Source organism: Myzus persicae, unplaced genomic scaffold (assembly GCF_001856785.1).
Source record: "Myzus persicae strain clone G006 unplaced genomic scaffold, MPER_G0061.0, whole genome shotgun sequence".
Classification (NCBI taxonomy): domain Eukaryota; kingdom Metazoa; phylum Arthropoda; class Insecta; order Hemiptera; family Aphididae; genus Myzus; species Myzus persicae.
This window is the reverse complement of record NW_019104332.1, coordinates 48,636-74,074: the sequence shown is the minus strand read 5'-3', so window position 1 is coordinate 74,074 and position 25,439 is coordinate 48,636. Positions and strand designations below refer to the sequence as shown.

The window sequence follows — 25,439 nt, the reverse complement described above, 5'->3', positions numbered from 1 at the left end:
GATTTTCTTATTTTGTTGTAATTTAAAAAACGAATTATTATACTTTTGAAAATTATACCTACCATATGTTTATTTTATCAATTACTATTTACTATATTTTATAAGCTTTTCAAAATATTTTGACTCGTTTTGAGCTGTTTCCAGACATTTTTAAGTTTCAGATTTTTAAATTATTTTTATAAATTTCAATAAAACTGTATTGGTTGGGCAAAAAGCATAAAAATGTAATACAAAACTCTTGATATTTTGTTACAATAGAAGTTGAAAAATATTGAAAATACATATGCATGATTTTTTTTTTATAAACATTTAAAGTTCAAATTTCGACAACATTTATCAAAGAAAATTGAAAAATGATTTTGTAGTTAAAAATGTATTAAATGTTCAACTTTTATAGCTAAGGATTGAAATTTTATAACGAGGTTGTACGTAAGTAGTTAATTTCGTAACTACTAAATCTAAAAATAAACATAAACACAGCTTTTTTTATAGTTATTTTAAGTTTAAATTTTGACAAAATTACATATTATTACAAAGAATAAGGATTTTAGTAATTTCATAATTTTATTAATCACAAAATATCCCAATTTTATATAAATATATATAATATTTTTCTAGCATCACTGATAATTTAAGAATAATATTTTGAATAATAGGTACTAATTCTACTTACCGGCTACCATATTAATAATACGTAATAATAATAGGTATAAAATATCCTATAGACTAACATAGTCTCCGCTCAGAATCGTTTTTTGTAAACAATGATATTATATCATTGAATTCAAATTTAATAATATCCACTTGGTGTTTAGAAGGTCGCCGTTCTGCAAGACATTTAACGTTTGTACAACAGAGCGACAAATTTTTAGTTTGAGTGAAAACTCATTTTGTGGTCATTGGAGGTGCAATTTTCGGCAAAAATATTCTCAACCTACCGTTTGGGATTGGGAGTATATATTGTATTAAAAGAGTGTACATTTAATACGGGGCTCTTGATATATTATTTCCATGTCAATAGAAAAATATTAAAAATACATTTTTTTGTAAAAGCGATTTTTTTATGCAAGCATTTAAAGTTCAAATTTTAACAGAATTTACAAATAATTTTATAGTTAAACATTTTTAAAATTTACATTTTTATAGCTAAGGGTTGGGAATTTAAAACAAGATTCCACACCAAATAAGTTATTCTGTAACCAAAAAATTTAAAAACATTTATACCTACACATTTTTTTTTATAGTATTGTTTTAATATGTTCAAATGTGATTATGTGAACGAAAATTTAGTTAATTACATACTAAATAACCAAAAATAATGTAAGGTATTTTGTTGTAATTTGAAAATGTTACTCTTGAGAATTTAGAGTATATTATTATATATTTATATGTTATACACACAAAGACTCTTCAAATGTATTTTTTTGGCAAAAATGAATTAAATCTACTGTAATGCAATAGCAAAATAAATTACTTTAATCACAATAATATCATCAAATATATACTAAATTACTAAGTAATATTATGGGCTGACAGACCGTTTTCGCTCAGCATCGTTTTTTGTATAGGTACATTGATTTTATATCATTGAATTCAAATTTAACACCATTTATTACAGTGACCCACATGTACTCTACACTACTGTACAGCAGAGCGACATCCACTTACCCGCTTTTTTTATTATAATTAATAATACTTATTTTAATATTTAAGACGTTTGAATAAATCTTTTATTTCAAGACATCTAATTTTGTGTTTTTGTTTGCATACAACATACCTATAGTAACTACTCAATACAATACGCTGACATGGTATATTAGAGTATTAGACATCATCGGAGCTCGAGACTTCTAGCATTTGCATATTAGTTTGTAGCACAATCAAAGATAGCAGAGTAAGCTACAAATCCGTTTCATACTAAAAGGAAAGGAGCTTTAAAAGTTTTTTGTGCATATTTTTGCATATTTTAGTGTATTTACATTTTTTCTGCTATTTTTATAAGTATCATGCTATTTTTTGCATATAATTTATTAATCTGCAAAAATGAAAAAGTTTTGTGGTTTGTACTCAGTGAGCGGCAAGTGTTAGTTTAAATTCCCATTTTACAAAAGTAAAATGTAAAAACGTGAAGACGCTTATTCGTCCTTACACCGTAAATAGGTATAAAAATAATATAATCTAAGTTTATCGACAGGGGTTGTTAATTATCTGACTATATTGAAATAATTAACGATGTAGAAAAATCATTTGAAACTCTACGAGGTCCAATTAGATTAAAAATACAGTCAAAATTAAAACAAGTGTTAGAAAAAAACACAAGTCTATCACTTTTGAAAAAAATTTCTTGCATTTTTTTGGGTATAAGAGATATCGAAGAATTAGAAGGTTTTCCAGATGATTTTTCTAGTAGTGATGTTGCATGCTTCAAGTTCGTCACTATCACATCATTCGATGTAGAACGTTCATTCTCAACATACAAAACATTTCTGATCAATAATAGAAGATCGTTCAAATTTGAAAATATTCACAAACACGTACTAATACAGTGCAATTTTCAAGGTATAAACAAAAATTTATAATTTATAAATAATTATAATATTTATTTACTTACTGATTCATTGAATTTTACCAAAAATGTTTGCAGAATGAAGAAATCATACATGTACAATGGACGACAAAAAGAAGAATACTCGGAAATATTTTTTAAAGTTAGATTATGTAATTATTAATTAAATACCTATAAATAAATATTTTTAGAATTAATCAAAATCAATTTTTTAAAAATTTTTTATTGAGCATATTACATTGCATATTTTATCATTTTTTAAGGCATATTGTAGCGCATATTTCATGGTTTTTTAGTGCTAGAAGTCTCGAGCCCTAGCTGGACATCATATTCAAGTGTTGACGTTGTTTTATTATCCACTTATACATACATTTCTTAAGACTTTCATTATTTAAAAGTTCACACATATCTCATAATATTATCTTTTTAAAACTTAGAATACCTAAAGGTATAACAATTACTGAAAGTAGGTATAACAAAAATTAAAACATGTGCTACTATAGCTAGGTACCTATATATTATGTTATGTGTTAGATTTAATTAAATTATTCATTTGAGTAATCACTGTAGTAACTGAAAAAAACTATAGCCCATGTACAAAAAGTATCCACTCCATTCCGCATCCCGGGAATAAATTTAATTGTTAGTGAGTTGGTCACTGAATGAATGTGTTAAATACGAATTCAATGAGAAATATTTGAGTACAAAATACAATTCCGAGCGTACACAATCTGTCAGCCCACTATCAAATATATTTTTTTTACTGAACTTAAGTCTATAACCCTAGGGGTATGGTTAGTTAGAATACGTGTTTGTGTGTCTAGGATTTGGCACTAAAAATCAGGGTGGTCACCCATCCAGGAACTAATTATACCCAGCCGCCCGGTACTTGCACTCAGAAACGAAACAAGACTAAATACAAGTAATACAACCATCGTGCCACACCAGGCCACTCATATAAATATTCAGAGCTATTATTTATTATTTTTTAGTTATTTATACTTTACAATAGGCACCATTATATGTAAAACTTGGTAACCCGGTAAAAACTATAAATCGGAAATACTGAGCTAATAACTAATAAGTAATAAATAATAGAATAATATACCTAGGTTGATTAATTCATTTTTGCTAAACGAATCATTTTTATTGACATTTTTTGACAACAACTACAATTTATTAAATACAATCCAATCAAAGATGGTATAATCAACTACCAACTTTACCAAATGATTTTAACAAATTTTCATTTTATTTATTTTTTGTTTTAAAAAGTGCTGAGAATTTTCAATTATTTCGACCTTCTCAAAGAACCTACCAATTAGATGCAATCCAAAAACCTACATCAAAGTTTACGATCAGAGTATTTTTTCTGCTATAAAAGTTGAGAGGTTGAAGCTGTGCTAACAGTTTTACTAACATTTTCAACTCTCTCACCTCAATGTCTGAAACTATTAGACTGAACAAAATAAAAATAAAATTATAATTAATTTTCAAGCCCCCCCCCCCCATAGAAAAATCCTGCGTACGCCACTGCAGGCATTGTGTGCATAAAATATACGTGAAAGTTAAAAATCCCCACAAAATATTTTTGAATTTCAAAAAAATACTACAATTGTTAATATTAGTTGTTTGCATCGAATTTCTACCAAATTTGTACATCAAATGTCTAAAAAAAATTAGAAATTCTTTGGATTTTTTGATTATAGCATGAACTTATTAATAGAAACCTTCAATTTCATGTAAACATTTTTTATCAAGTGAATAGATAGGTATTTATAGATAGAAAATTTAAGCTATTTGAATTAATAGGTATTTTTAATAAAATCAAAACTAAAAAGAAATATAAAATGTCAAATGTCTATAAATAGCTAAAAAAAAAAAAGAGTCTTAATAATGAATAATATATTTATGTTTATTTTTTTTATTAATAATATATTTCAACATATTATTTTGAAAATTATAATATTAACTGAATATGGTGAAAAATTCAAGTATCTACGTTATCTGTAATCTTACTGGAATAAGAAAAAAGTTTGACAAAAAATCGTTATATATGTGTATATACCAGGAGCTCATAAAAAATATTTGTGGAATTATACGCTCAATTTTTTTTTTAATCGAGTATTAACAATTTAAAATGAACCTTGTATTAAATTTTTTAATTTTGGTATGAATATTGAACATTTTCAACAGCACACATTTCAGCGATTTAGAATAATTTTGTCATATTTCTAACTTTGAACACTATAAAAAAATATTGTGACATGATTATATATTTTCGATATTTTTTAATTACCTAGTATAAAAAAAATTTTCAAGGTTTTATACCTACAATTTTTTACTAACGTTTGTAGAACAATAACTAAAAAATCGAAAATGTCAAATGCCTAAAATTTAAAGCTCAATTTTAAATTCTCTCAAATCTTATAGATTCAAGTTTCTATCAGAAAATAATATGATGCCACTATACAAATAATGTAGAAATATAATAGAACTACCAACTTTATGTCTATGTCGTTTAGAGCATAATAATCACTTGTTCCAGAAAAAAGTTCAGTTAACATGATAGTAACTAGGTACCTAAACATTTAGCGGAAGCAAGGCAAAAGCAGTTCCCGCGGCGTCGTCGGTTCATAACTGTAAAAAAAAAGGTACCTAAACGTTTAATTTGAATTTTACGAATGTTCAATATTTTGAACTTCGTTGGTGGGGTTACCGTCAACGTCAAACTACAGTGCAGTCTAAGCTGAGGTCAAGCCATAAGAAAGTAATAAAAACTTTTCTTTTTTAAGACCGTTCCGACCATGTCCGCAGCTCCGCGCACCACTATAGTGTTATCTACCTCACTGATTGCATTGTTGCTATGGTCTATTTTTTTTTATAAGAAAAAATCTATATTTTATATGTTCATTTATATAATCGTGGTTGTATAGAAATAGTATTAACAATATTAAGACTAAAAATTTCAAATATTGTATTAAATTCACCTTGAACAATAATTTATTATATAGTTGTATATTTTTTATCAGATTTCGGATGTGTTATATTATGTGTATGAGCGTGGAACTCCCTCCACCCATCGTTATCATCAATTTTGGCTGGTGAAAAAGTATTATAATATGTGTTAACTTTAACTCAAAGTGAAAGTAGTTACCTACTAGATAATATTTACTACCTTGTAACAGTTTTCGTGAAAGAAATATCTTTCTATTCTGGAAGTAGAAATATAATGACGGATCTTTCGATGCAATGAATATCATAGTAAAATGTCTTCGCTATTAAAATAGCTGTTTTATTATCCCCTTGTAGAAAATACAATTTGAACGCCATTCTCTTTTATTCCAATATCAATAAGGTTTTAAAAATTTTACTTATTAACGAAGATTTACCGATTTAACTTCCTCCATATCAAAATCATTACCTCTGCTGATTAATAAACATATCTGGTAAGTAACTAACTTATCTATTGGTTTAATGTAAATGAATTTATTGTTTACAATTTAAAATAATTGTTGACATTTCCTCTGTGATGCAACCATGCTAGGAAATATGAATTAAAGTAATTGGTTGTATTTTTTTTATATTCAAGCAACAATTTGTTGTTATACATATAACTACTTCAATTTATTTAATTAATTCATGGTTAGCTGGTCTTATATTATTCCTGGAGAATTATTTTAAAATTGTTGTTTAGGTAAGTTTTAATAGCGTTGAAAGATTCAACAAAACTGTTGACACAAGAAAAGATTATTAAAAACCAACTCTTGACTACGATGAATACTTAATGCAAATAGTAAATTTAATAAATTTAATATGGAAAATAGAATTCCTTTCAATCTTTGCTGTAGTGTTCTATTCTATGTCAACATTTATGTTTATTTAAACTATACTTATGGTTGAATAAATATTTTAAATACTAAAAAAAACTAGGTAACATTTTGTACCACATGTAATGATGATCTCTATGAATTGTGCAGAGTTAATAATGTGATTTTGCCATGATTGTTTGAGTTAGTAAAACATTATTTTATTTTTACTAAGGCTATGTATTTAAGTTTCAATGTAATTTTTTTTTAAAATAATAATTCATTATTATTTATTACAATAGTTGTGTGGTAAGATATACATATATATTTTAATATTGTTATATATATAATATATAGGTGAAAAATGGACAATCACTGTGGAGGTCATTGTGTGGCTATAGAATTAGACACCCATTGTTTAAATTATTGTGCATTACCTTGTAGAGACAACTTCTAAGTATTATATTTTGTATATTAATATTATTATAGATATTATCAATGGCCTTCATTCTGTTTAGTCTTAAAAAGATGGTATCAATTTTCCCAATATTGCTTTCAGTCTATTATATCCAATCATTGCAGTAGAACTATTGTGAATCATTAAAGTTGTAATTTAATATAAACTATTTTTGAATACAATTTTTGCTTTATTAATACAATTTATATTTGTTTAGTTTATAAAATGGCTCAAGGACCAGCTTTAGTTTGTAGACTTTTGGCTTCATCGGTATCTGTTGCTCATAAAGCAGGTAAAATAATTCGCGATGTTATGCAAAAAGGAGATTTGGGAATAATTGATAAGGTAAATATTGTTATTTAATATTTATTATACTTCATTGATTGTCTTAGTAATCAAGTTACCAGATTTACTGAAAAACAAAAAATAACATTAATCGTAACTCTTATTGCTTAACTTATATATGTTTAGGGTGAAAATGACTTGCAAACTGAAGCTGATAGATCTGCACAACGGTGTATTGTTGCATCTTTTAAAAATCTGTATCCAAATGTGAATATTGTGGCAGAAGAAGTAGATAAAATTAGTCAAAATTTGGATGTTCCTGCAGATTGGCTAATTACTGATCTAGATCCTAAAATATTGGATTTAGAGTGTCCAAAATCATTACTTGATGTTACAGAAGATCAAGTTAGTGTAGTTAAATATTGTATTTATGTTAAGTAATTAAAAAATAAATTATTTTGGTTCTAAAATTAAATATATTTTGAATGCTAGTAATTGTCCATAAAAATCAGTATACTTTTAATAATACTCTAAAATATTGCTAAATCTTTAATTAATGTCAATCAAGACTCAAGAGTACTTCAGTATTTGAAAAACAATTTTACTGTTCTATACCTACTTAATTAAAGCATTCCCTCCAACTGGCTCTAATAGTATTTTATCACATGGCTTAAACAAATCCTCAATTTGAAATTATTATGTTTAGGTTACAATTTGGGTAGATCCGTTAGATGGAACGTCAGAATTTACAAAAGGTAAATCATTGTATATTACATAATTTTTCATCAATTAGGGATTGCCTTATAAATATTTATGTTGATTGTTCTATTTTATAGGTTTAATAGATCATGTTACAATATTAATTGGAGTATGTGTCAATGATGAAGCTGTTGCTGGAGTAATATATCAACCATTTTGGCAAAACCGTGGTCGAGCTCTTTGGGGTCTGGTTGGCAGTGGTGTAGGAGGGTTTGAGTTGAAAGAACCCCCTCTAACAAAAAAAGTGTATGTAACCTCGAGGAGTCACTATGATAAAGCAATAGAAACATTCATTGATGGCTTAAAACCTTGCGAAGTTATACGAGTTGGTGGTGCTGGAAATAAGGTATAATGCTGCAACTTATTGATTATTACCATGTAGTTTTAATAATGAAATATGAATTAATTTTGAAAACATATTATTTAGGTGCTTTATATATTAGAAGGGAAAGCACATGCTTATGTTTATCCTAGTGCTGGTTGCAAACGATGGGATACAGCAGCACCAGAGGCAGTGCTAAGAGCAGCTGGTGGTGAATTGACAGATGTACATGGAAATAAATACAGTTATAGCAAGGACAACGAAAAAGACCCTTTAAATAAATATGGAGTATTTGCCACAGCTCCTTCTTATAACCATACTGAATTCATGAAACTTATTAGTAAAATTCAGTCAAAAAATGTAAAAAATGACTAGTTTTTATTAGAAAATGTCAAGAATATGTGCAATGAGTACATGTATTCAAAATTCAGGTGTTAAGTAAATTGTTAATAAACAAATAATTATTCAATTAAAAGTAATAACCTTTTGTAATTAAAATACAAACATTATTAATTTAATTTTTAACAATAACATATACTGGACATCATACATTCCCAATAGCAGGTATATCTAATACATTAGAATACTTTTAATTACGTAAATAAGTTTCATCTACAAATTGTAATTTTAATACTTTGGTTCTCATTTTCTCAAACACATGCACTCATACCACAATTGTACAATTTCATAGCGTATGTTAAAAGTTTTATTTAAACTAGATGTATGTATTTAATTTGTTGTAATAAATATTATCATTTTTATAAACTTTAAAATTATTTATTTAGTACCAAGTATAAAATATGGAAGCATTTCTAGTAATATTATTTTTTTATTTTTACAAATGAGTTCAAACCGGTAGATTTATAACTTGTAAATGAAGTGAAAATTCAGTGTGTAAAATACTATAAGGTTTTCTAAACTCAGAGGGTTGAAATGTTGAGAATAGACGGATTATGAGTTTCTGATGATATTTTGGTGAGAATTACTTTCTGGTGAGATTAATTAAAACATATGTATGAAGTGTTGCAACATAAAAATGGGTAATTAATGATATCAAAAAGATAAAATTAGAAGCGTTTGAGATGTGGTGTTGGAGGTGTATGAAGAGGATAAGAAAGTTAAAGCGAAAAACAAAGGCAGAAGTACTCAGTACTGAAAGAAAAAAGCGTACATTTATAGATGCGATTAAACCAAGGCGTTGGAAAATGATGGAACTTGCCCTGAGACATCCAGAAGAGATGCATAATATAATATTAGAGAGTATGCTAGAAGGAATGTAAACTGCAGGACATTAATCACTCTTATATAGGACAAATTAAATGTGATGCAAGAGTCAAATTCTTTAAGAAAATTTAAGCTAGCAAAAGGTCAGAATGGAGAATTAGGGTTGTAAGCCAACCTACGAGTTAAAGAAAACAAAAATTAGCTATAATAAATAATACCTTAATCTGTCTTTCACTTGAAATTACACATGCTATTTTCCTCATTGACAAAGGTACTGCAATTAGATAATTTCATTGCACCTATTTATATTATTATATATAAATTAAAAATGGTCAGTTAAATCTTAATAATGCCATTGCACAATGTTAATTAAAACTGAAATTATTTGTTACCCAGACAATATAGCTAAGTATTAAATTTATCATCAACCTGCCTATTTCTTATATTATACTTTATAGAAATGCCAATATTGTCAAGTTTGAAAACAATAACAACATATTAACAATTTATTAACATAAAACCTAAATAAGTCCAAATAAATTAACTATTTTTGAATTAATCAATTTAGATTTTAAAATAAGTGTACATTTATTCAAATGTCAAAGGAATTGTAAATTGTAATAATTATATTATTTTAGAAAATGCTAACTACACTAACCATTGCCTTGGATTGTAAATTTAAATTTACTAATAACATTCATTTAATTAAACAAACTAAATTCATTAAACTGTATATTTTAAGTTTTCAGTGTTTTTTATAATACGTAGTACCAGTAACATTAATTTTTTTTGGTGGAATATATTATACATTTATCTTTTGTTTAATAAACTATTAGGTGGGGTAGTTATTGATTTTTGAGAGAATACATATAATTATCATAGTCAATTGACTATTTGAAAATTAAATTAATTTTTTATGATAGCTATGCTTATAAATAACAAGAACATTAATCCATTTTTAAATCATTTAGTATTGAATTTCTATTATAACAAAATATATTACAGATCTTCAATACATTAAGAAACATTATTTTTTTAAAGTTTTTTCAAAAATAATTTATTTCTAGGTATATATCATTCTTAATGTATTTAGGACCTATATTATGTTTTTTATAATAGAAATTCAATACTAAATGAAAGAATATTTTACTTCTGAAACCTAATCATGTTATTTATGATATTTTTTATGCCTCAGGTTACAAAGGGTTTAGAAAATTAGTTAAATATATGTATAAATATGTAACTTATATAAATTAACATTAAACAACAGTATAAGAGCTTTTTATAAGTGTGATAAACTGCTGTCTACTGTTATTCATCAGTTAAAAAATACAGTCAAACAAATTAAGAACTTATAACTTCAATGTATAAAGACTTAAACAAAATCATATTTAGTTATTATTAATTAATTATTTTAGTCTATTAGGTTCATCAAACTTACAAATAGACAATATAATTTATAAATATAAATTAAATTATACATTTATACATTTCTAATATAATATGCCATCGCCATTGTCATGCGTAAAATGTTAAAGTGAAAATTTTTATCATTTTAATTTTTAAATTTGTAGTACCTCATAATATTATATTATTTTTTCACTTCAATTTTTGCATAATTTTATCTTAACATAGACTCCTAAGTGCAAAAACAGACCAACTGAAAAATAAAATTAACATTAAGATGTAACACACATACACTTAAATTTCTTGCATGACAACCACAATTTATAAAACAGCTACAAGTATTTTTCAAATATAAAATCGCATTATTTTAATAAAAAATTATTAGGTTATTTAATATTGGCTAAAGAATTATTATTGAGTATAAAAAATATAAAAACTAATAATTTACTATCAATAAAATCACATCTTATAATTGTATTAATAAAAACAATAATATATCATGTAATAATGAATAAAATAATAATATAATAATATTGAATAAAAATACTAATAAGTCAAAAATAATATGTAGTGCCTATATTGTAAAATGTAAAATATGTATTACAGTTTGTTTTATGCAACTGGAGATGAGTTTTCTGTTTCGTTTTTTTCTTTGCAACCAATACGTTTTAGCACATAATCTACCTGTTAATATAAATTTATTTTTCGATATAACAAATAGAAAATTTTTTATTTTTTAAATTATTTTACTTACATCGACAAAAACATAACTGAAACTTGGATTGAATGCAACAAAACGATTGAATGCAGACATTGAACTAACAGGACTGATGGCGTGAAGATGCATATGTCCTATTGAATAAAATGGAGGCCAATGAAAACCCATTCTAATAAAACAACAAAGCATACAAAATGAATACAATTATAAATGTAACTTATGATTTTGAATACCTTGTGTCATTCAAATCACAACCATTGTTTAATAATATTTGTTTTGCAGCTGCAACCATGCTCTTGACTAATGTGGATACACAAAAATATTATGTAAATTAACAAAGTAAGTAACTAGTTACTATGGACTAATATTTTTTTACTTACGTAAATTGCAATCTTGTTCATTAGGCTGTAAACTTTTGGCACTTTTTATATGTTTGTGACACAACACTAAGAAATGGTGCGTAGCCACGGGCTTAATATCTTTAATAATTACAAATTGATCGCTCTGTAACATTTTTCATTCCATAAAAATGTAAATTAATAAGTATTATCAAAAGTTTTTGAATTCTAATCTAGGGAATGTTTAACAGATAAAATATCATAAGGCCCAAGTTCCTACCTGACCAATTCATAGTTTTTGAAAAATGGCAAGTTAGTACAATAGTAGTCAAATAAATTTACTTTAGCATATCTATACTCCAATTCAATCCATCACTGGTCATCAATGATTGCAAGTTAGTATTACATTAAATACCTATTTAAATTTATTGCTATATAGCTAATCTAGGATAAGTATTAAGTAACCTATACAAAAATAGGTAGTTACCTATAATATCATTTCACAAAAAAATAAAAATAAATAAAAACAATTCTTACTCGAGGCTCAAGAATGATATTTGGATCATTGGCAGAAATTAAGTCACAAAAAATACAATTTTTTACTTGGGTCTTGGTTGTTTCATCAATATTTATATTAATTGGTTCCTTAATAATCGAGTCTTCTGTCATAATTAATAATTAGGTAGATACCTACACAAATACACAATCGTCAAAAAAGGAAGAAAAACAATTTTAAAAGGTTTTGTTTTGTTTCGTAATTGAGTCGATATTATATTATTATTAACATTTTATATATCAAGATTATTATTATGCAGACTATTTTAGTGTAATACTAGTTATTAATTATTATAAAAAAATAATGTAATACTAGTTACTACCTACTTTTACTGTTATCGTATTAAACAGCTTCGATAAAATCACTACAAACATGATAATGATAAGAGTTAAGAATGTTTATAAGTTGATAACCATGGTTCCAATAATTAAACTTTTGGTGACCTACTTTATTTAATAATAAATAAGAAAATAATAACGTAACATTTTTTCAACAATTTGAAATACAAAATCTTATTATTTTTTTTTTTTATGAAGGCGTACTTTTCCTTCATATGAGACAATAGCGCACATTATTACGTACTCCTGTACTAGTAATTTCTTTTCGGATTATCGGTGGCATAAACGCTTAATAATAAGGCCAACCCATTTATTAATAAATACAACTTGTAATACTAAAACTTGTTATTATAACTTCACAAATTTATAAAATAATGTATTACAATATTATATTGATTTCAATCAAACTAATTGGCCCATATAAATATATCATACCAATATGCATGAAAAAAAACTGCAAATTTTTTTTGATTAGTTATGTCTGTTAGGTACTTATATTTAAAAAAATGTTCTCCGTTAAATTAAGTTCTAATGTTATCGTGCAATAATAATTACAACTTACAGGTATCTATTGTATAAATAAATACTTACATCTTATTTCTGACTGTCTAATATATAATGATATTAAGCCCTTATGAACTTGTTACACAATTCGGAATTTCGGAACATTATAGGGAAAAAAATTAAGACTCAATTGGTAGGAATCACCCTTTTTTGTATTCAAATGGGTACCTATATCGTCAATCGTAATTGAGGATTTACAAATCAGATTAATTATTTTACATTTCTAAGGAAAATTATTTACTATTTTATTATTAAGCATATTATAATATTACATTACTATGTTTATTCAATAATGCAATATAAAATATTGTTTGTATCTATTATTTTTATAGAAAAACTCTTACGACTCCTCTCCGTTCAACCAGTTTGAACTAACTATTTTTTATTAATTATAATTTAGAATACCATTCATAATGGTCAGCACTTTATGGAATACGTTTGTAACTTTGTAATGGCACAAACTAACTCAACGTATTACAAATCGAATTGAGTCATCGACTAAAATGTTCGATAGGTAGGTATAATTGATTGCAAAACGCAGGTAAGTGGATGTCGCTCTGCTGTACATTAGGTGCATCGTGTCTAAGAGGATGTAATGGATGGTATATTAAATTTGAATTCAATGATATGAAATCATTGTATACGAAAAACGATTCTGTGCGGTGATGGTATGTCAGTTAGGATATTTTATATTGTTATTACTTATTAATAATAGATAAGTTATTATTAATATGGTAGCCTGTAAGTTAAATAAATATTATTTTTAAATTATCAGTGATGCTTGAAAAATATTAAATATAAATATTATGTAATTATGTAAAATTGGGCTATTTTGGAAACAAATTTGAAATTACAACAAAATGATAACCGTTATTCTTTGTGTTAATATGCAATTTTGTCCAAATTTGAACTTAAAATGTCAGTAAAAAATAACTAAATTCATATATTTTTTAAATTTCTTAGTTACGTAAAAAACTAATTAAGTGGAACCTTGTTTTAAGTTTTCAATCTTTCGATGTAAAAATTGAATTTTTATAAATTTTTAACTACAAAATTATTTTCAACTTGAATATTGTCAAAATTTGAACTTAAAATCCTGATAAAAAAAAGTCGTGGCTATGTATTTTTAATATTTTTCAACTGCTATTGTAACAAATTATCAAGAGTCTTGTAATGCATTGTCATGCTTTTTTTACCAACCAATACAATTTTATTGGCATTTATAAAAAAAAAATTTAAAAATCTGAAAATTAAAAATGTCCGTAAACAGCTCAAAATGAGTCAAAATATTTTGTAAAGTTTATCAAACATAGACATATAGTAATTGATAAAATAAACATATGGTATAATTTTCAAATGTACAATAATTCGTTTTTAAATTACAACAAAATAAGAAAATCGCTACATGAGAAATCGACAGAATATCCAATGTTGCAAAAGTTTCAACTTCAAACGCTCTTAAAAATTTAATTTAATTTTTTGGCAGCCATTTTTTTTTTTTGATAAAGATAGACAAACGTATAAGGAATATTGTAATATTTTTTTAAATCTTAGAATACAAAAAAAAAAGTTTTTTGAATATTCTAATTTTCGTGATTTTTACGAATTTTGTCAACGCTCATAAAAATTCATTGTGAATTTAAGCTCAATTTTTTTTTAAATTTCCACTAACGACCACTTACTCGACCTTGTATTATATTTTCAAGTTTTTTGACACAGTGAAATTTTTTTTATCGATTTGGGTTTAAAAAAACAAATAGGTAATTATCTAAAATTTCATTTGCCTATAAATAATTCAACATAAGTCAAAATATTTTGAAAATTGTATGGTGTTTAGAAAATTCTTACACAAATATTCAGTGAAAATATCATGGATCTACTGCCATTTTTGTTAGAGTTACACTAAAAACCAATTTTTTTTTTCGAAAACTAATTTTACGTAAAAATTCCCGTTTTTTAAAATTTTTTGTTTGTTTTTCTTGTTGCTTTTGAAAATTATAAGGAATTTTAAAGTTTAACTTCCCGAACGCTCCTGAATATTTTACTATTATTATATATTAATATTTAATAGTCTTCATTTAATTAAAGTATAATATAATATATATAAATAATCAATAGATATTGGTAATTTTTAAATATTTTTAGAAGGCCCTTCAGACACATCATTTTAAAATCAATACATTCATCGCTCCGCTCAGAATTTAAAATTGTCAGGAGGAGCAAGTGAACAACGAACTACGAACGAACATAATATTCAGGAATAATTGTGTCAACTTAAAAATTGAATGCTATTTTATTTTCAAACATTTTAAATATTATGGCGGTGAATTATGTGAATCTAGGATTTACATTGGTACTTAAACGTATTTCGTAAAATTAACGATCTTAAATCCTAAATCAATTCAAAGATTTTATTTTATGAATAATCGCACCCGAAAATTTGAGATGACACAATAACATGTCTAATAATAGATTGGAAACTGGAAAACCTTATTTAAACTTATCAACCACTACATACAATAAATTGTTAAAATTTAGTATTTTTTTAATAGATATTCTGTGATAAGGAAAGGGGCCAAAATATGTTTTCCTTCTTGTGCCAAAATGGCTACGGGCTACGTGCAAGTTATTTTGTGACCGAACGCAGACTGCGATCCGTGTGGCTTTGAGGTTTTCCTAGAAAACAGTTTATCATTGACAAAAATCAAGATGGTATACCAATTAATAATTATACATAACTGTAAAGGTAATAGTCATATAGGTACACAATGTATTGGCTTGTAAAATATATTTTATTTTCATGATTTAATTACAAGAAAAATTAGTTAATACCAAGTAGGTAGATAGAAAATGGTTTTTCTTCGTCGACGGTATGAAATTTAGCTACAGCCTATTTTAACATAAATATCCTATACAACAACTAGATAAGCGTCTCCTTATCATCAAAGACGACCGCCGTTTACAAAGCAGGCAATGTTTACAAACACAATATAATATATGTTGGTATATAAATAAATGTAAACATTGCCTGCTTCATAAATCGCGGCCGACTTCAACATCATGTCATGATGATATATTGATATGGTATAAAAGATTGTATGAACCTAATTGTTATATATTGTACCTATAAATATCTTTGATTAAATGAGTTGTAACACAGTTTTTTATCATGATACTATTTTAAATTCTAAGCGGAGTAATGAATGTATTTATATCACCATTTTTATTGTCTGTCATAAACTCATAACCTTTTGGGACAATGAAATGCTTCAATACCACGTTGTCTGGTGAAAAAGTGAATGTAGTTGGTACTTTGGGTCATAAATAAAAAATTCCCAATACTTTTCAAAAGAGTCCGGAAAAACAAATAAAAAATTAAGGAAAAATTTAAATTTTTACTCAAAACCAGTTTTTGAAACAATCGATTTTGTTTTTCAGTGTAACTCTAAAAAAATCGGTGGAGAACGATTCCGCAACTTTGTGGAATCGTGTAGGTTTTAATAGCCATTAATAAACATAAACGATTCCCCAAATTTCATATTATATATACACGATTCCGCATAATTTGAAATGTAAAGTTGCCAAATTATAATTTAAATTTTGAAAACTATATAATTTTTTATAATTGAGGCGTATAGCGAACCTAATATACTTTATACCCCACATAATTTGTACAACTTTAATATTTTTATATGTTTTATAATATGTATAATTAAATATTAGCTAATATTTTTTTTTTATATTTGATGCATTTTTAACTAAGAAAATATTAACTGTTAAAATAGTTGTGTACAATATAACTGATATTTTTTTTATATTTAATTTTTTAAATTTTGATTAAGGAATACTTCTAAGGTTATTATTATTTTATTTTATGTCTCATATTATTATGTTCATATTTTTATTATATCATTAAACTATATTATATTTAGCAATTGATTAAGTAGCACTCTAGATGGAAGCACTTACTCATTTTACTTACCAAACAACTTAATACAATTAAAGAAAAAGTTTAATTTGTCAAAAATAACAAGAGCAGACAATTGTATGGCAGCGTTGCATTTAAAATTATGCGGAATCGTGTGTATACATATGAAATTTGCGGAATCGTGTACCTATGTTAGTCAATGGCTATTAAAATCTACACGTTTCCGCACATTTGTAGAATCGTGTTGTAACCAAAAAAATATCGGTTGATACATTAAATTTTCACTTAATATTTTTATTTGCAATTTCCATGCACGGCAATAAAAAAAAGGAAATATTACGATTCTTTTTGAGATTATTATAAAAGCATAAGAACATTTCGAGTTTCATTAGTTTTTTTTAAAATTGTTGTTGATAAAAATTTTGTAAGGTGTGTCAAAAGACTTGAAAATCCAATAAAAGGTTGTTGTTAGTGGAAATTAAACAAAATATAGCGTAAATAGATAATATTTTTTTATGACACCTAAAGTAAAATTGTTGACCAAAATTCATCAAATCACGAAAATACCCCAACTATAATTAGTCAGAAATTTTTATGTATATGTCTAATATTTGACATTTTTATGCAAAATTCCCCTTAAGTATTCCCATAATTAATAAAAAAAAAAATAAGTTTAACGCAAAGTCAAATAATGTTTTTACGAGCGTTTGAAATTAGATATTGGATATTCACCTATAAACAAACGAATTATCATAAACTGATTGTCTTCTTTTGTTGTTATTTAAAAACTATTCAACTCAAGTATTTGAAATTTCATCAGATTTTTATTTTATCATTTTCTATAAATGACAAAATATACAAAATATTTTGTTTCATTATGAATTATTTATAGATATTTTCAATTTTCAATTATTTTAGGTTTTTGTTTTTTAAATGTTAATAAGCCTGAAAATTTAAAGAAGGTTCCTTATCAGTTATAAGTTGTTATAATAGCAGATGATAAATATCTTAAATTTAAGGTTTTTTCGTTTTAATTTCTGCCAAATTTATCAACATTTTAAACATTTTCAAATTATTTTGTTACTTATTAAAAACAAGAATAACGATTTTAGTTATTTATTGTACTTAAGAATATTTTTCTTTGGTATAGGTACTTGAGATTTTTGGAGAACATTATTATATTGTACACAGTACCTATACACACAATGAAGTTTTCAAATTAAATTTTTTTGGCAAAAATGTATTGAACCTACTGTAGTCTAATACTTTGATGCCTCCTAAGTCCTAATAGTAAAATACATTACTTAAATCACAATAATATCATAAAATTGAATTAGTAAATTGTATAGGCTGACAGACAGTTTTCTTTCAAATAAGTAAAAATCGTTTTTCGTACTTGTAATGTTTATTGTTTATTGATTATTGAATTCCAATTTAACATATCTAATACACTGACTGTTAAGACACCTAATGTACAGAAAAATGTTGTCCACTTACCAGCCTTTTGTTTTTTAAATATCTTATTATTCGATATAATCGCTAAACCAATAAGTATAGGTATACAATTTTGTGTCTTATTCAAAAATACGAATTGACTTTTATTAGTTTAAACTTTAAAGTGTACTTTATACGTTCTAATTTAGATTTCTAACAAGACCTTAAACTTATAGTTTATAAAATGTTATAAAAATAAAGTAAGTTCGCTATAGAAAATAAAATACTAATGGGTTCCAACAAAATTCTGAACCTGGTTCCAAAATCTATAGAGCCGGTACTAGTATACATCATAATTCATAATATAACCTATAATGTTATAAAACACAAGGTTAGGTTGTAACATGAACCACGTAGAACGGTGAGAATATAGGTTAGTGGTATAAATATAGTTTATATTTGTTCAATAATTCTAAATACCTACTTAGTTTATATTGTGTATAATATTATGTAGTAAATAATAATATACCTACTATATAAACGTGATGTCAAAAAGTTTCAACTCTTTAAATTAGTTATATTACCTTTACCTATATGGGTAGATACTACCTATTAAGTATTATGTACTGTAAGAACAACGTATTACTTATGAGCAGGGCTGTGGATTTGATGTACTAAAAAAGTGTTAAATATAAACATGTAGTTATCATTCATGCACTAAAAACGGTCAAAATATGCACAGAAAATTCAATTAATTCTCCATAAAAACGTATTTATTAAAACACTGTTTAAATTAAGATTTAATAATCACGAACAACTACGTGACCAATTTGTTATAATACAGTAGGTACCTAGCTATTTATTTTTCTAATTTGTAAAAGATTACGAATGTATGTATGGAAATATCAGGTAAAAATCATAATTATATTATCGGTTTTATGAGACTAATTTTGACCAGATAAATCGAAAATGAATATATTTTATGAAAATAAGCATTAACACGAAGAAATCATGAAAACATGCTATTAAAATCCCGTAAAATATGCAAAATAATTAAATGAATAAATAGCTTGAATACTTATAAATAGCTTAAAGTATTATATATATCAACAAATCCAACTCATCATTATAAAACTAATACATTCACCACTCCACTCAGAATTCAAAGGTATAAGTGCCAAGGACATATTATTCCTCCCCCCCCAAAAAAAAAAACAACAAAGGTTCTGTAACAACTGGACAATAGTATATTATATAAAATATATTTTATAAAGGTACGTACTTCTATTTAATATTTATAATTATTGTTACCTATAGTCGTTATTACAACCATAATTATTTTTTAGGTCAGTCCAATTAGTATAGCTTATCGTGGATATGATATGATTTATGACTTATCTCAGAAAATTAGAACATCTAATCAGTATGATAAGTTTAACCCATAAATGTATTTTTATTGAAATTAAATCAAAGCCAACAATATAATGTAATATTATAGAAATTCGTTTGTTTAATCCTGTGTACATTTTGCCTTAATAAAAATACCGGAATAAAATAAAGAAATGTGTTTGTGATACTGGTGTTTTTCCCTCTGGATTCCCTTATTTCATATATTTAAATATAATATGATAATATTTTTGTTTTGCCTATTGATATCTAGTAGTTTTTACGCAGACAAGTTAAAAATTTCATGATGTACCGGTATATTGTATATACTACGTATGTAACCGAATACCGAGATACCGATATAAACTAAAAAGATTCCAGTATTATTATTTGCCATATTAAATGAACAAATTTCTAGACCTATAATAGGTAGGAACATTGCAAAATTTATAAAACATATATCGTAGAACAGTGGTATCCACTATGCGGCCTGTTTAAACATTTGTATAGCCCGTATTAAAATTAAATTGTACATAAGAAAATCTATATAAAATGAAAAAAACAAATTTTTTGCATGAAACAGAGAGGTTACGTCCATCAACGTCAAAATAACACTTATTTAGTTATTCTAATCAATAAATCAAATAACAAATAAATACAATTTATTATAGAGTTATAACTTTTCTTATATTATATAAATAAATTTAATAAATTGAGAAAATTGCTTGTAAAATTGTATAATTTATTTTAAATGTGTAAATAATAATGTATTACCTATAGCTACTATTTCTATTTATTTATTTATCTTTGCTTATATTTATATAATTATATCTATAATAATAACAATAATAATAATATATAGACGAGTCTTAAACTTATGAAAATTGAAGAAACCACCAAATAGTCATTATTTGTTTTAGACTGCATATTTTATATTTTTATTAAAATAATTAATTTATATCACAAGGCATAGGTCATGTTGAATTCATTAGTATACTGTATGGTATACTTTAATTATATAAAATGTATAGAAATGTCATACGACATAATATAATTCTAGTAGGTTCCTAATAATAGGAACTTATAATTTATTTGATAATATTTAGGAGGTACCTAATTCAAAATAAACATTTCTAAGACAGTATTGTATGCAGGATTTTTTAATGAGGGGGGAGCGCTTGAAAATTAATGATAAATTTTTTTTTTGTCTAGTCTCATAATTTCAGACTTTTGAGATATGAGATATTTTAAAATATTTGTACATCTTCAACTTCTCAACTTTTCTAATAGAAAAAATGTTGTGATCATAAACTTCAAAATTTTGGGAGGTTGAAATTGAAAACTCTCAGTAGGTACTTCTTAAAATAATTAGGAAAAATAAAAATAAATAGATGAAAATTTGTTAAAATTATTATTGATAACCTTGGTAGTTGGTTAAATCGTCTTCACTTGGATTGGTTTTGATTACTTTTAGTCATTTTTCTGAAAATGTCAATAACAAATTATTCGGTCTGTCACAAAACCTTAAACAAGTACCTAATACAATAAAAGGTTCCTCACAAGTTTTTACTATAGAATTTAAGAGTATTTAAAGTTCAAATTTGGACAAAAATATACAATTTCTTTTGTAGTTCAAAACTTATAAAATATTAAATTTGTATATAGCAATGAGGATTGGAAATTTAGTATAAGGTCTTTCATACAAGAAGTTCATACTTAAATCAAAAAATTACTTATCATTTCATGAAAATTGGTACGAAATACAATATGGTTTTTTTCAAAAATGAATTCAACCTACTTAGGTATATATTATTAGTTATTGGCTATAGCTAATTCGGTGAGACGTATATGAATTACGTCCTTGCTTACGCTAGTTGACAACGGTTGAAACTCATATATATTTTTTGAAAAAGTAATAATAAATAATAATACGTTCAAGATTTCAACTACCAAAATTTTTAAAGTTTAGGATTTTAAAATTATATGTATGCATTATGCAATAGGTATTATAATATTAAGTTTGAGGCTGAACGGCATAAATATACTCAAAAACCAATACATAATATCGACAGAATCGATGTACGCCTTTCAGTGCAAATCGATATGAAGTCTTGCATAAAGTAAGGGAAATTCTAGCATTCGAGCATGAAAATACAGGCTAATTTTAAATAATAGTATATAATCGAATTTAAAAAAATCTGGAGTATTTCTGAAATTAGGCAATGTATTACATTTTTAAGTATATGTACATTTCAATGTATTTCAACCTATTATTGAATTTACAGAATTGCCGTAAACTTTAAAAAAAAAAGAGATCATCGAAATCAATCGTTATTTGTTATTGCGTTAAATCGATGTTTGAAATATATTTTAAAATTATTATCATAATTATTTTACAATTATGTAGGCAGGTACACCAATATGAATCCATATTTTATACTATACGTTTACAGTCATCATCATAATATTATTATTTGATGATACGTAGTGACATACCTAATATATTTAACGGTAGTCACTAATTTTCACACAAGTTTATTTAAATGGTACTTATATATAAAATATAAATATGGTTATATGAATATTATGAGCATAACCCTAACGGTCAAATCCATAGACGTGTATATAGGGAATGCAGGGTATACAGCTGCTTAATATCCTGTCAATTGATGCTCCCCTCTCTCTTCTCTTAAAGTGCAGTCTCTGCATGATTTTGTTCTATTTTCACTTTTGAACAAAATATTAGTATAATAATTGATTATAAATACTATGGTATAATATATTATGAACTCAACAAAGTTTAGCTAACTTATAAGTATTTATTAGCAAAATGCCAAAATGTATTTTATCTCTATTCCTTCCATAGTTCTACTAGTAGGTAAACGTCGAGTGGTGGGGTAATTCAAACAATAATATATTGTTGAGAATTCAATACCTTAGGACTTATAGGTAGTGAATATAGCGAGCCAAGGACACCAGACACTTCATTTGCCCCTTTAAATAGATTCATTTCAATCATTCTCGCTTAAAAAATGTTCAATTATTATTTTAACTGTTGTGTCTATACATGATTTTAAATAATAATAATAATAATAATAAAAAAATAAGACTAGTGAAGTAATGATTATGGTTTAATAATAAATTATTTTAAACAAAGAATCTAATTTATAATAATGTAATCACCATAACCACTGTAGTATGTAACAAATTATATTTTAAGCAATAGGTACCTATACTATAGTTAAAAGTTTATTTTGTATACATTATTTGTAAAATCTTGTCAATTAAATGTAATCCCTGCATTGTATTCGTGTAAACAAAGTCATATGCCCATTAACCGTATATTCATTAAATTAATAAAATATTGTCACCCAGCTCGAATATGCCCAAAACTCTTTTGTATCAATTCATGTTTTGTATTACTACATTTTTCTATTTATACGTCAATTAAGTAATTTTTCTTGATATAAAAATTGTAGGTATTTTATTTTTTGAATTTTTGAATTTATTTTGAATGTATATGTGTACATTGAAACAATATTTCGTAGATGGGCCCAGAACTGTGCACTCTTACTCTTTTAATCTAGGTTTAATTAATAGAGTAGGTAATATAAACAATGATTAATAATTTAAGGCAACCAGAAGGTAATTTTTATTTTCGGCTGACGCTCAAAATATATATATGCGATATACTGCCATTATATTATAATACTATCTTGCATTTAAAACGGCCGTCAAGCCAGCCCGATGATTTTTTGTTCTTCATTAATTTTTTGTCCCCGACTCCCGCCAACGACCAAACAGGTCACGTCACGTCGTTTTTTTACATAACGGAAAATGTTACCGTTGCCAAAAACATTCAAAAGTGTATCAACGCTATAATGTATAGATACCTACTATACCGCGTTACTTCTAGATATTTTTCATTTTTTTTTCATCTCCAAATCGAGACCGAACGCGCCCACGGGAACCGTGATAAATTGCAGTTTTTATTATCTGTGAAAACACCGTCCGATAAATACCTACGTGATGGTAGTTAAATAATACAAACTCTCTCCTACTACATAATATGCACAAATATAAATATAGGTACACATTACACGCATACACGGTCTATCGGTCTGTAATATACAATAAATAATAATAATCGGTGTTCGGTGTTATGATAACGTTGAAATTACGAAAACGGTAGCGTCGGGACAGATTGCGATAACGACTGCATATTTTCGTATAAACTATATTATGACGTATAAGAAAATATTAAGCAGTAATAGCTTGTCGTAGGAGCAGCTAATTTTATTAATGTAACTATACAATATAATATATTAATTTATTGCGTGCCATCGCCCATCGATAATCGATATTATGTTTATTATTTAAATATATTATTATTATTATGGACTCTAGTAACTAGTGCACGGTGTTTCCGACGAAGTCAAGGCAGTTGAGTAGCAGAAGCACATATATATCAGAGATCTAATACAATATGTGTACGTAATAATATATTTTACAATGAAAACAATGAAAAATACTGACAATTTAATTTTATATTAGGTATACTCGTATAAGTGTATAATATGTAATGTAAAACATAAGTCAAAACTATTCATTTTTAACGTATAAACGACGGGAAATATATTATTATTGTATTATCAATTCCATTCGGTACCTATAGTACGACCTATTAGTACTATAATACGACAATGATGACCGTCGCGGGGTCGCGTCTGCCGGCAGCGGCGGTAAGCCGTCTCACTACTACTACAACAACTACTACTACTACTACTACTACTACTACTAGTTACTACTACTACTACGTACTACTACTAATACTAATATTACCACTACATACTAGTATACTACCACAACTATAATTCATCTACAACAACTACCACCGTCACTACTACCATCACCTCCACCGCCGACGTCGCGTCATTAAATGTGTGCGCGCGCGTTTGTTTGTGTGCGTATTTGCACCATGCGTGCGAGTCTGCGAGTCATGGGTGCGGACGCCCTCCGCGTACCCGTCGGCGGTGCGAGCGGCGAGTGCGTGCGTCCGTCCGCTCAACGGCGGCGGCGGCGGCGGCGGCGGTGTCGGCGGCGCGCGCGCACGCATTAATACTGTTTTGCGTCTGTGTGAGAACTGGCGGCTGGCGCGCGGCGGTCTGTACGAGTACGTGCGTGCGAGTGTGTCCCGAGAGCGCGTACGAGAGCCTGTGCGCTAGTGTCGTGTGTGTACGTCTGTATATGCGCGTGAGTGTGTGTGTGCGCGCGCACGAGTGTTCAGGTGTGCGTGTGTGAGTTTAGGCGTGTGTGTATGTGTGTGTGTGTGTATGTGTGTGTGTATG

At 26.6% G+C, this 25,439-nt stretch overlaps 2 protein-coding genes across 5 annotated transcripts; one reads left to right on the top strand and one right to left on the bottom strand.

The window, feature by feature from the left end:
- The first annotated feature begins 5,417 nt into the window (after nt 1–5,417).
- On the top strand, nt 5,418–8,963 carry LOC111041216 (3'(2'),5'-bisphosphate nucleotidase 1). Of its 3 annotated transcripts, none has more exons than XM_022325430.1 (6): nt 5,418–6,015; nt 7,050–7,177; nt 7,304–7,522; nt 7,824–7,872; nt 7,954–8,222; nt 8,304–8,963. In XM_022325430.1, the coding sequence occupies exons 2-6, from the start codon at nt 7,058–7,060 to the stop codon at nt 8,571–8,573; spliced, it is 927 nt and encodes a 308-aa protein (XP_022181122.1). In that variant the 5' UTR covers nt 5,418–6,015; nt 7,050–7,057; the 3' UTR covers nt 8,574–8,963. The 3 variants fall into 3 exon arrangements, with proteins under 3 accessions (XP_022181122.1, XP_022181124.1, XP_022181123.1); XM_022325432.1 differs by lacking the exon at nt 5,418–6,015 and adding an exon at nt 6,862–6,980; XM_022325431.1 differs by lacking the exon at nt 5,418–6,015 and adding an exon at nt 6,863–6,983.
- Nucleotides 8,964–11,383: 2,420 nt separating this feature from the next.
- On the bottom strand, nt 11,384–25,160 carry LOC111041215 (histidine triad nucleotide-binding protein 3-like). 2 transcript variants are annotated; one of them, XM_022325429.1, is made up of 5 exons: nt 24,944–25,160; nt 11,928–12,051; nt 11,781–11,847; nt 11,584–11,716; nt 11,384–11,513 (listed from the first exon to the last, which is right to left on the bottom strand). In XM_022325429.1, exons 1-5 carry the CDS (start codon nt 24,968–24,970, stop codon nt 11,442–11,444), a joined length of 423 nt encoding a protein of 140 aa, XP_022181121.1. In that variant the 5' UTR covers nt 24,971–25,160; the 3' UTR covers nt 11,384–11,441. The 2 variants fall into 2 exon arrangements, with proteins under 2 accessions (XP_022181121.1, XP_022181120.1); XM_022325428.1 differs by lacking the exon at nt 24,944–25,160 and adding an exon at nt 12,423–12,651.
- Nucleotides 25,161–25,439: the final 279 nt, after the last annotated feature.

Coding starts and splice junctions, on each gene's coding strand:
- LOC111041216 (XM_022325430.1), top strand. CDS start 7,058: ATGGCTCAAGGACCAGCTTTAGTTTGTAGACTTTTGGCTTCATCGGTA. Junction 7,873..7,953: donor AACGTCAGAATTTACAAAAG/GTAAATCATTGT, acceptor TCTATTTTATAG/GTTTAATAGATCATGTTACA. Junction 8,223..8,303: donor TTGGTGGTGCTGGAAATAAG/GTATAATGCTGC, acceptor CATATTATTTAG/GTGCTTTATATATTAGAAGG.
- LOC111041215 (XM_022325428.1), bottom strand. CDS start 12,554: ATGACAGAAGACTCGATTATTAAGGAACCAATTAATATAAATATTGAT. Junction 12,052..12,422: donor ATATCATTCTTGAGCCTCGA/GTAAGAATTGTT, acceptor AAAATGTTACAG/AGCGATCAATTTGTAATTAT. Junction 11,514..11,583: donor TCAGTTATGTTTTTGTCGAT/GTAAGTAAAATA, acceptor TTATATTAACAG/GTAGATTATGTGCTAAAACG.